The sequence below is a fragment of the Ruditapes philippinarum genome, unplaced genomic scaffold (genome assembly GCF_026571515.1).
Source record: "Ruditapes philippinarum isolate M1 unplaced genomic scaffold, ASM2657151v2 ctg2717_1_1_1_1, whole genome shotgun sequence".
Classification (NCBI taxonomy): domain Eukaryota; kingdom Metazoa; phylum Mollusca; class Bivalvia; order Venerida; family Veneridae; genus Ruditapes; species Ruditapes philippinarum.
The window spans coordinates 65,433-78,109 of record NW_026851933.1 but is presented as its reverse complement, the minus strand read 5'-3'; the positions used below and the strand labels follow the sequence as shown (position 1 = coordinate 78,109).

The 12,677-nt window shown below is 33.7% G+C and overlaps 1 protein-coding gene across 1 annotated transcript in view; it reads left to right on the top strand.

The window, feature by feature from the left end:
* Positions 1-130: 130 nt before the first annotated feature.
* Positions 131-12,677, top strand: part of LOC132743315 (importin-9-like) — a 61,219-nt gene continuing 48,672 nt past the window's right edge. Inside the window, exons 1-7 of the mRNA XM_060731854.1 lie at positions 131-314; positions 6,727-6,875; positions 7,409-7,610; positions 8,244-8,332; positions 8,623-8,709; positions 9,589-9,708; positions 11,882-11,982. Of these exons, the coding sequence (XP_060587837.1) occupies positions 176-314; positions 6,727-6,875; positions 7,409-7,610; positions 8,244-8,332; positions 8,623-8,709; positions 9,589-9,708; positions 11,882-11,982 (887 nt within the window). The 5' untranslated portion in view covers positions 131-175. The remainder of the gene's footprint in view (positions 315-6,726; positions 6,876-7,408; positions 7,611-8,243; positions 8,333-8,622; positions 8,710-9,588; positions 9,709-11,881; positions 11,983-12,677) is intronic.

The window sequence follows — 12,677 nt, the reverse complement described above, 5'->3', positions numbered from 1 at the left end:
AAATTCGTATAAATATAACTATTGGTAAAAATAAATGAATAATCATTATGTGGTTTAAAAAAAGAAATTAATAATGTCACCTAAAAGATCTATTACAGTATCAAAGGAAAGAAAATTAAAATTGAAAAATTCGAAACAAATATGTAAACATTTCCCGCGTAATTATCTGTCAAAGATGGCGGGAGTCACGTTGCCGGGACATAACCAGACATTGAAAGAAGCTTTAATTGAAAGCCTTACAGCCATTCTTTCCCCTGACCACAAAACTAGAATCAATGGTGAAGAACAAGTGAAAGCGTTAGAAGTTACCGAAGGTAACTGTTGACATAGTGACAGAATTTTATAAAGATAACCTCGAGAGTTACCCCACCCATTATCTAATAATAAGCAGGTGTTTGAAAGACAAGACCTATACAAACACACCGTTTCTAAATTAATAAGCATGTATGTATGTTAAGGGTGTGGATTTTTCCCACTTGCCCGTGGAGAAACTTAACATTTATAACAGTGTCACGAAAATCTTTGGCATTTTTTTTTGTACAGTAAAATGATCAAAAACATGTTTCCAGTATCCTGAAATATTCGGTTCTCGATAATGTAACAATAAAATGCAAAAACAACAAATGGAAAAAAGACTCACCTTTATTCTAAATACATCATTGAATACATAAATATATTCTCTTTAAGTTTTTTAATTGTTAACAATCAATGAAATAACGAATAAAAAATATTTTCAAAAAATATAACAACTGTCAAAAAAGGATTTCCAAAATGGCGTCTTGAATTCTCGATAACTCGAGATAAATCTCAAAACGAGGCTGTATTAAGTATGGTGGCCCAGTGTTGACATGCTATAAACAACAGTTGCAGTAGAACACTGTATTCTTTCTCACAACACGGACTGGAGAGCAGTATTTAAGGTGAACCCAATGGGAACAAGTAGCATTATCACACTGTGCCCAGTGGGTGAATTCTATTGCACCATGGGAATGCTTGTCTACATAATATTGATGACATTGGCAACACTTATCTTCATCAGGTATTTCTGATTCATTTTCACTATCAGAGAGGTCTGATTTTTCAGAAAGTTCAATGTTTTGTTTGGATGGACCTGGCTTTTGTTTATCATTTATTTGAAGATTGAAGCTGGTGGCTGAATTCTTTTTGTTCTTAGGAGTTTTAGTTTTTTTCTTTTTAGGATCATTTGTACTAATTTTACTGTTACTTTCATCAATGTATTTTTTCATTTTTTCTACAGTTTCACCTTCCAATGCTTTTCCACCAACAATACTATTAATGCTTTTACGTTTTTTCTTCATGATTTTTATATGTACATCACCACCTTTCTTATCAAAAAAGTTATTTTCTGCTGTTTCAGATTTTTTGTGATCTCCTGATGCTGTCACTTCATCATCAACTATGTAAAGTTCAGATGGTTTGATTTTACTTTTTAAAAGTTCAACCATAGAGGACGAGTTCTTGAATGGATAAATGCCTGCCTTATTGAAAGAAGCTTGTAAATTTAAAGGACTTAGAGCAAATGAGTACGCCTTGCAAGCAAGTGAGCAGACATCATAACGAGTGACAACTCTGTGATGTGTTCTAGCAAATTTAGAACTTTCTTGAGCATATTTCAGTTGCAGGGGACCAAAACATCCAATGTCCATAGGCTGGAGGATATGAGAGGTGTGTGGTGGCAAGACAAACAGAACAATATTTTGCTGTTTAGCCCATTCAACAAGATCTACTGATATGTGACTACGATGACCATCATACAGTATAAGAATTGTGTCATCTGATCTTCCCTGGCAAAACTTCATAAAATGATTTTGCAAATAATCTTTAAAAACAACACTATTTGACCAACCACTTGGTGTCATGATACCATCAGCACCTGGACTTTTTCCTTCCAAGAGACCATCTAACATTCGGACACCAGGGAAAACAAAATATGGAGGGATTTGCATTCCAGCTGCATTGCCAGCCCCTATTATAGTGACAGTTTTACCACGCTCAGACATGATAACTTGTGCCTTACAATCTTTTCCACTAACAACACTAGGGGGTTTATATTCAGTATTTATTCCCTTTTCATCAATGTTATAGATAAGGTGCGGTTTGTCAAATAAATCATATTTACGTAAAATTCTTTCAAGTTCATTAAAGTATTTAGTGACAGATTCTTCACTGGCACATTTAGCACGTTGTTCAGACAGACTTGAAGGACGGACAACATTAAGTTCTGGCCACCTTTTTATGAAGTTATAAAACCAATTAAGAGTGAATGGCTGATCATCTTTCCTCTTGCCTAAAGAAACAGCATAATCAGAGGCTAAATTGACTACTTCAGCCCTCGTGTAACCATATCCAACAGAAGCAAGATCTTTTAAGTGTTCACACAATTTAGCTTCTTCATCTAAAGAAAGCACAGGGCAGGGTCCTGATTTGACACAATCAATTGATATTCTATTATCAACCCGGTCTCTCAAAGTAGTAAGAGGAACTCCATTTAGCTTTGCAGCTCTATATACTGGAATTCCTTCATCTTTCACCATTTTATAAGATGATGTCATAGCAGTTGGTGACCATAGCCGTAGTCTTGACCTATCTGCAGGTTGAGTAAGCTGAAATGAACCAGAATAAACACTCTTTTAATGCATATTTTGGCTTATTTTGAATACCACATATATTAAACATGAATAAATAACAAAAATGTGTTCATTTCCTTTATTAGATTACATCAACTTAGATTCAATACAGATTATGTCCAGTCTGTATTTAACTATTGCAATTAATAAGATCTATGGCCCTGATTTGCTTCCGTATTTTATTTTTTTGACAGGTGCTAGTGACGTATCACTTGGTCTATTTTTAGAACTAATGTTGATTTGCTTGCGTCATCCATCGGCTGCTGTCAGAGGCTTGCAGATAAATTAAAATGGAGGATTGTATAAAACAGAAAAAAAGCATTAGTGAAAACTGTATAAAATTGATGATTTGTAAATAAAAGAGTAAGTTTACCTTTATCCTGAACATTTTTACCGTGAAAACAGTTTTTATTGAAGCAGCTGAATACACAGTGTTGACTTGGAGGTTTCCTTGTCAAATGACGTCAAACTCGTGAAAAAAAACACGCGATTATTTATTCTATCGGGAATTCCATTATATCGAGAACTGAATATCTGAGGATACCGTAAGACGTTGTAGATAATAAATAGACTTATAGATAATGTGTTCTTAATATGAAAAAGGCAAAGCCTCAAAGCGAGCTCGATGTACTTTTTGCGTGAAATAGTATGAAATAATCGCTCATTTTTATTCAAATGCAGTAACGAGTGCGTGTGACGTCACACGTACTGGTTAAATATGGCTCCGCCCCTGTCGTGAAATAAATAACGAGTTTTTAAAACGTTGATAAAACTTTGTTTTATTTTATTTCACTCTATAATTTTTCAAGCGAAATAAAGATTATTTAAAGTGAAATAACTGTAAAACTTAAAACGTTTGCGACATTAAAGTAGCGTACTTGATTTGTTTGTTTTGCACGTGCTGTTTGGCTCTACATTGTGACGTCACGTAAACAATACTTTAAACGTCTGTACAGCGTTAACGACTGAATAAAAGATATTGGTGTTCGGATTCATTTTCTTAGTTCGACCATTTTCTTTCATTCTAGATAGTTTTCACAACAAAATTTGACAAAAAATTGTTTTTATTTATCAGATTTCAAACAAAATGGCGCCTTGGATTTTCATTTTTTATACACAGCTTCCGTTGTTCTGGTTCCCTGTCCAATTATGGTTCCCATAGACGTGCGCGGGTGACAAGTCTACACATCCGTTTTCAGTCAGAATTCCTCAGTTTTTATCGTTATCTTTAAATTCGAAAGGTTGCGATGTGTCCAATTCGGTACTTTGGACGAAAGTTTTCAAAACCATCACTTAGCAGGTACTCGCGTTACCGTAAAGCTCGCTTTGCGAGCAGGCCCTTCGGGCCAGCTCGTCGAGCTCACTATTAAAAGTACATTTACTGTCTGTTAAAAGTTCCTAAATTTATGCTGACATTTTAAAACAGACATCTATGTTATTAATTGACTGAAATATCTAACATAAACAGGTCTAGGATTTCATCATAATTACGGACAGTCTGTAAATTTTTGGACAATCCATAATTTTACAGATTTTCTTATCTGTAAATTTACAGACATTAAGTAAGAAAATAGTAGAAGTTGCATTGAAATTTAAAACCGCCGGTTAAAATGAATAAGGTTAGGTATTATATGATTAAATGTAACAGTTTGCTAAGATTCAGAACAGTTTGATGACTTTCAATTTTCACTTTTAACAAAAATTTCAAAATCATCATACAAAGATGAAACCAACCCCATTACCTTTGTAAATATAAACAATCAATAAAACAACTTGTCTTTAGCTGCGGATTTTATTGTAAAACTAAAAACAGCAAATTTCACATTGAATATCTGTAAATTTATGGATTGAAAAATCTTTAAATTTCTAGACTGTCTATAAATTTACGGACAGTCCATAAATATCATGAAATCCTAGACCTGATAAAGATGGTTAATGCTCGGCGGCACGAAATACCCAAATATACCCAAATATTGCCCAAATATACCCAAATATAGCAGTATTTATTTTTGTTTGTATAAAATATAGATAATAATGAGAAATAAATCAATATTTATAAAATAATATGAATTAGCCTGCTATAACTTTCATTCATTCCGTTGAAATGGGCAGTTAAGATGTTGTAAGAAAATAAAATTGTGACATTTGCTTATCTACAATATAGGTTCTTTATGAATGTACTTGCAATTTAAATTCAAGATATATTTGTTGTCTACACTTACATTTTTAAGGTGTAAATTTGTTGAAATTTCATATCATACAGAAGAAGAATGTCCATGTTATTAAAAAATAGCTTTAATAGAGTACATATACTGTATTTTGGTTCAAAACACAATGATAAGAAAATGTATATTTGGGTATGTTTGATTATATCTTAGTGAAAGTGTATATTGTATTCATGATTAAAACAGCACTTTTTTAGTATAAAACATTTAGTTTTAGTATAAATGGGCAATATTTGGGTATATTTAGGCAATATTTGGGTATATTTGGGCAATATTTGGGTATATTTGGGTGTATTTGGGTATTTCGTGCTGCCCGTTAATGCTTCCCAAACTTTGGCTAACAGAGCGATTCTCACAATGCATCGATATAATGGCGTGACCTAATTCTTCAACCTGTTTGACATGTCTGTAAATATCCGTATATTCCAAAGCTAAAAACTATATATCAGTGATGTTTGCCATGTAAATATTATGGCAAAAGGATCAAAATAAATGATACAAATTAAATATTCAGGGAGATTTGAATTTTTTAAATGCAGTTGTGATTTATGGGTAAATAGATCTATACAACTGGGTCCAGGCTACGTGTTATTACTTTGCAAGGTTTGTGGAACATATTTGCAAACATGACAACTGTGTCCGAATTATTGTTTTTCGGAGCCAGTTTTTTTGTTGAATTTGTACCGAAACAATTAGATTGCGCGACTATCTTTCTGAGCATTATTTATACTGGAACCCAATTGTATTGAGCTATTCATTGTATCGATCTTTTTACAAATCTCGTGGTATTTTGCAAAATGCAACGCCTACTGATTGTTTACATTAACAACAGTGTCGCACCAAACTTTTGCTTTTTTTTTTTTTTTTTTTCGTAAAAATTATCAAAAACATGTTTCGTTACCCTTAAATTTACATTTACTGTTTGTTAAAAGTTCCTAAATTTATGTTGACGTGACATAAAAAGAGGTATTTGTTTCTAAATGACAAAAAATCTTTCATAATGATGGTTCAGGCTTTCCATATTTAGACTTTCTAGGCAATTCTCTCAATGCATCAATTTAATGGCGTGATCTAATTTTATAAACCTGTTTGAAATGGCTGCCAATATCTCATTCTGTATATTCAAAGCTAAAGACTGTATATCAGTGATATTTGCCATGTAAATGCTATAAAAAAGGATCAAAATAAATTATTCACAATGAAGATTCAGGGAAGTTTTATTTCTTTTAAATAAGAAGTGATTTATGAGTAACTAGATCGATACAACAGGGTTCCAGGCTACTAATGCTATAGCACTGTTTGGTTGCTGAATACGACAAATCGCTGAGTTTTCCAATAGTTGCAAGAGGTGTTGCATGCGATGAAATATCATACTATTGTGTATTGGCACATTTTAAAACATTGTAAATGGGGATTAAACAATTGGGGGAAAAACTAAACACGCCTAATCAAGTAGGAATAGGATTTTGGCATTTCGCATTTTTTCTGGCTTCGAAATTCACTGCTACATGAAAATCTACTTGTCTGCCACCTAGAAGTCCAAAGTCTTCCAAGTAGGGCATAGTTGTCCCACATCCCTGTTGTTTACATTTATTTTTTCATGAAATTATGTCTTTGATAAAAATTCATGCACATTTTGATATAAAAATGGTTACATGAAAGACCTATGTATTCAACTTGTTACTTGATTAGAAGCTCTATGGAAAGAATTATCTGCCTCATACACACCTTATAAAGATTATTATTGGACAGATTTATATTGTGAGCTTTATATCAATTTTAGATTTCATTGTAATTTGTATTTTAGAAAATGAACTAGTTATGTTTACAGAAATAAATTTTATTTTTTTCAGAATTTGGTGTTCATTTGGCTGAACTTACAGTGGATCCTAATGGACCACTTGCAATTAGACAGTTGGCCTCTGTGCTATTGAAGCAGTATGTAGAAGTACATTGGTGCATACATTCTGAGAAGTTCAGAGCACCAGAGACTCCAACCGCGGTATGTTGTATCAATTGTGACTCTTAAAAGGTCTTTGTCAGTACTTCCTTTAGATACCACCAGCATAGAGTGCAGTCTGATTATAGTCTACACTGTTGGCTATTCATTATACTACATATTTTTTAAGTTTTCCATAAAACTGATGAATGGTTGTGTCTAGATTGAAAAATGGACAAGTCCATTTAAGATATTTTGCTTGGTAAGGGTTAAAGATAAATTCTTGACAAGAGTTTTTCTCTCATGTTATATGAGAAAAATTATTAAAATTAAATTAAATTAAAATTATTACTTAAATTACTAATTTTAGAAAGTGAAGACTTGGTGTTATTTAAGATTTTTGGGAATAGTGCATGATCTTAAAGATTATTTCAATTGGGAATCTTGAGGCCTTTTATAGGCCTCTGTTATTTAATGTAAAAGAAGTCCTGTTAAAAAATAAAATGGTGATTTTTATATTCTTTTACTTAATTGATTGTTTATCTTATAGCCAAAATTTAAAATTATTTAAATTGTATATTCTGTCTGTAATGTAGTCAAAAGAGCAGATCAGAAAGATTTTACCGGTTGGCTTAAAAGAGGCAATTAGTAAAGTCCGTTCTAGTGTTGCATATGCCGTGTCGGCTATTGCCCACTGGGATTGGCCGGAAGCATGGCCCGACCTGTTTCAAATCCTCATGCAAGCTCTTACGAGTGGAGATACAAATGCTGTACATGGAGCTATGCGTGTTTTAGCAGGTATGGAAATGTACTTTTATGTTGTATTTTACTTTTGTGTTCTGTTGTAATGTATATAAGAAATTCCATTTATATTCAATGCAATAAATATATTTTTAGTTTTCTGTTTCTAGAAACTTTTTGCTATGATTAAGGTTTTATGATTTTGTGAAATTTTCTGTTGTTTACAACAGTAACTACAAGTAGTAATTACTGAGGTCGGCCTGAACCACCAGGATCAGATCAGGCCAGCCTGTATTAGTCTGATGAGACTGACTATAACACTTATTGGTCAGTATAAGAGTTTTAGGTATTTAAAATGAGCCGCGTCACGACAAAACCAACATAGTGCGTTTGCGACCAGCATGGATCCAGACCAGCCTGCGCATCGGCGCAGTCTGATCAGGATCCATGCTGTTCGCTATCAGTTTCTCTACTTGTTATAGGGTCTGTAAGCGAACAGCATGGATCCTGATCAGACTGCGCGGATGCGCAGGCTGGTCTGGATCCATGCTGGTCGCAAACCCATTATGTTGGTTTTGTCGTGACGCGGCTCAAATCTGTTTTATGTAACAATTAGTATATTTAGTTTAAGACATATCCGTAGTAATAGTTTTAACAAAGGTAATGTTGTACATATTTTATATTTTTCAGAATTTACTCAAGATGTGACAGATACACAAATGGTTCATGTGGCACCAGTGATACTGCCAGAAATGTACAAAATATTCCTACAGCATGAGGTATTTTATTATCTGAAAATAATTGGATATGTATGTAAATGTATAGGTTGTCTGTGCAGTAAATGTTACAACTTGATACCAGCACTGATTGGTTCCTGAAAGCAGACTGGAGAGTTGTTAAAATAAGTTTCAATCTTTCATCATAATCAAGTTAAAACCAAAACCTTAAAGTTAAAACCGAATCTTAAAAGGAATGCACATTCAATTTAAAAGCTATCAAGGCTGTGTTTGTTAAATCACTTGCTTATTATTGGCACAAGTTTAAAAACTTGTTGTTTAACATTTGACAGGTTTTCAGTATCAGAACAAGGTCAAGAGCTGTTAATATTTTCAACATATGTGCTGGTATGATTGCTACAATGTCAGAATTACAAAAGGTAAGCTATTTATACTACATTTATATATATCTATCTTAATCAGCCAAGCATCAGTGTCTTCTTTTGGGTCACATAATGATAAGTTTTATGCCCCCACTTTGTGGTGGGGGTGTAAGGGGCATATATATATGCTTACAAGCCTGTCAGTCCCAAGACTACATTTATATATAAATCAACAAAGCATCATTGTCTCCTTTAGGGTCACATCATCATAAGTGTTATGGCCCCACTTTGGGGTGGTTTTATGGCTCCACTTTTGGGTGGGGGGGGGGTGTAAGGGACATATAGTTTATGCTTACAGGCTGTCAGACTGAAAAGTGAAATAACATTGGAATGTAGGGGCATCTGTGTGCTATGGACACATTCCTAGTTTAGCTCAACTTTATTATTGCACCGGTTAAAATATTGCTTTGATCCTATAAATAACACATAAAAATGATGTGAAGTACTTTTCAAATGCTGAAATGTAATTTAAAGGATGTTTTCGATAGCAAGCAATTTGAGTCTGGTGGGAATATTCAGCCTTACAGACAGACTTGCAGTTTCATTATTGGTGTATTCCTTTCATAAGTACCATTCACCTTTGGGGATTTCTGTTCAGCCAGAGACTTTGAATTCTTTCATTAGAGAAAATTATCAGCTAGCTTATGGAATGTCACTGGTTCTACACAGATACCTCATGGAAAGTCACTGCATGACCTTCACACTGTCGGTGTGGCTCAAAATTGTAACAATGCCTCTCTGAGTCTGACATTTAATGGTTTTACAGCAATTAAGTAAGAAATTGAATAACCCTAAGTAGAGAGCAAGATTATAGTCTTGATCAGCATTTTTTAGATTTTTAAAGTAGCAAAAACAAACTGTGCATTATATGTTTAGGGTTTAGCCAAGCAGTTGTTGTTTCCTGTGATACCTCAGTTTACACAAGCATTTGTGGAGGCACTGCTTGTACCAGATGGACCTTCCTCTGATAGTGGACTGAAGATGGAAATTATGAAGGTAAGATTAAAACTAAATTTCTTGATAAACTGAAAAATTTAGCAAGATCTTTGCTTCTGTATTTGTGCCTGTTTGTTTCTGAAATAATGCTCAGAGTTAAGGGGTAAAATGAAAAAAATCACTGACCCATATATGGAAATATATAGCTTGTCTAGTTGGTTGTCAATGAAATAGAGAGTTAATATGATCTTAAATGAATGTGATCTTAAAAATGATCACATGACATCAGTTTGTGTGTATTGCCTTTTGTCCAACCCTCTTTCTAATGATTTATTTGGAAAAGCTGGCAATTATTTGCTGAAAATTAGGTTGATTTAGATACAGAATCCAGGAATGCTTGATGTATGATGGATATACTGATAAAACTGTTGCTAAATGCAACTTTACCAAGACACAATCAAATAGAAATGATGAAAAGACTATTATCACATAAACGGTGGTGCAGGAGTGTAATAAAGCCATTTTATAAAAACGATATTACACACGTGTAATAACACTTTGACGTGACGTCAACTCCTCTTAACCCATTACTCCATTACTTCATATACACGCCTTTTAACGCCTTTTTCACCCCCCCCCCCCTTTTGTTGTCTCAAATGATGAAAAAATGCCTTATTTAGGCCCCAAACACTTGTTTTTGTTTGAGAAATGTTGTTAAAAAAAGTGACCTCTTTTTCGGCGCGGCCCCCCAACCAAAAGATACAGAAGGGGGATGTGCCCCTTTCTGTTTGGGGGCTTTGAAGGGGGGCGGAGTCCCCCTCATCGCCAAGAAAATTTTGGACTTGTGAGAGGCTGTAAATGACCCCAGATTGATCATAAGGTAACGTGTAACCAACGCTGAAAAGCATTTGACTCTATCTCAATCCATTGAGAAGTTGCAGCACTTTGAAATCAATTTTGGTGGAAAAAATCAACGCAAAATAGTGATTTTTGGCAATTTTGAGATGTCCCCTCGTTGCCATGGTAACAGAAAATTAAAGCCTGAGCATGTTGTTGCAAGGGCAATGGTCCAGTCAACATTTGTGCCAAGTTTGATTAGTGTTGAAGCAGTTTTTATAGTATTATAGCAATTTGAACTTGTAACGGGAGACTTTTCAATGAAAACAGCCATTTTTCACAAAATGCTCATGAAGTAATGGGTTAAACCGGATGGCAGATTTTGCTTAAACTTACAGGGATGAACAACCTTAATGTGTAGATGGTAGTAAAGGAAGGGATTTTTGCTGCGACCAAATTTAACAGAATTATGGCCCTTTGTTGATTTTTTCACTATATACTATGTAGAAATTTTGTGAATGCAACTCCTCTTAAACCGGATGGCAGATTTGCTTAAACTTACAGGGATAAACAACCTTAAGGTGTAGATGGTAGTTAAGGAAGGAATTTTTTCTGCGACCAAATTTTACAGAATTATGGCCCTTTGTTGATTTTTTCACTATATACTATGTAGAAATTTTGTGAATGCAACTCCTCTTAAACCGGATGGCAAATTTTGCTTAAAATTCCAGGGATGAACAACCTTAATGTGTAGATGGCAGTAAAGGAAGGAATTTTTGCTGCAACCAAATTTAACAGAATTATGGCCCTTTGTTGATTTTTTCATTATATACTATGTAGAAATTTTGTGAATGCAACTCCTCTTAAACCGGATGGCAGATTTTGCTTTAACTTCCAGGGATTTACAACCTTAATGTGTAGATGGTAGTAAAGGAAGGAATTTTTGCTGTGACCAAATTTAACAGAATTATGGCCCTTTGTTGATTTTTAGTTTTCAACTTGTGGCACATGTAGTCCAAAAAATATTTGACCTAGAGTCATAAGATTGACAGAACAGTGGCGTGTGGGGGCATCCGTGTCCTATGGACACATTTCTAGTTTTATATCTGTGATAAATAGAATATTATATTCGTGTAGATTTAATACTAAATTTATTGAACTCGTTGAATAAAACAATATTATGCTCACCAGAGACTCGCATAATATGATTTTATTCAACTCGTTCAATAAATTTAGTATTAAACCTACACTCATTCAATATCCTTCATTTATGATAAATGTTAATAGCAAATTAATGCTGCAACAAATTTCTACACTTGTAGTGCCAACAGTGCATAAGTAATTGAACATTCTGACCTTGTTTCTTGTGAATATAGTTGTTTTTATATATCAACAGGCTATCACTACATTAGTAAAAAGTTTCCCAAAACTGATGTCACAATGGATTGGACAGATTCTACAACCTGTCTGGAGTATATTCACATTGAGTTCTGATTTGTATCCTTTTTCACCATATTCTGGAAGATTTTGTTAATATAACAGTGTATTGTGAATAGAGTTGGTGCTGTTGCAGCTTATAAACAAATTTGATGTAATTTTACTTTGTACATTTTGAACCGTCAGTTGGCTTAGCTTAATAGGTAAGACTTGGATTTGTAATACAGGAGTGGCTGATTGGATGAGGAATAATTTTGAAAAATTGGTAATTACTGGTTACTTATGCAGGAAAGCCAGTTAGGTGGAGTGACTGTCAAGATATGACAAAAATGTATTTACAAAATGCAGAAAGGAAATGTGCTGCTATTCGTGGCAGCAGAAATAACTTACTTATAATTATGTGAATTGATCGGAGAGATAAAAAAAAAAAATTTTGAATGTAGTTTGGAGAATTTTTTCTTACTCAAAAAAGTATCAAAATATTTTTGTCAATGTTTGTGATATTATTTGACTGCTGTATACAATTATCAGTATTTGCTGTAATACTTTTCTCACAAATATATCAATTTGTAATAAAATGATGGAAATGCATCAAAAGAAAATCTTACAAAGTTTTAGATTTAGACTTGGTTTTATGGGTGTTAGCATAAACATTAGCCAAAAATCCATGCCCAGATGTAGTCTGAGGTTGTATTTTATTTTATTGAGGCATGTGTTCTTGATGATATATAATCTTCTAAAAGCTGTTGTTAATG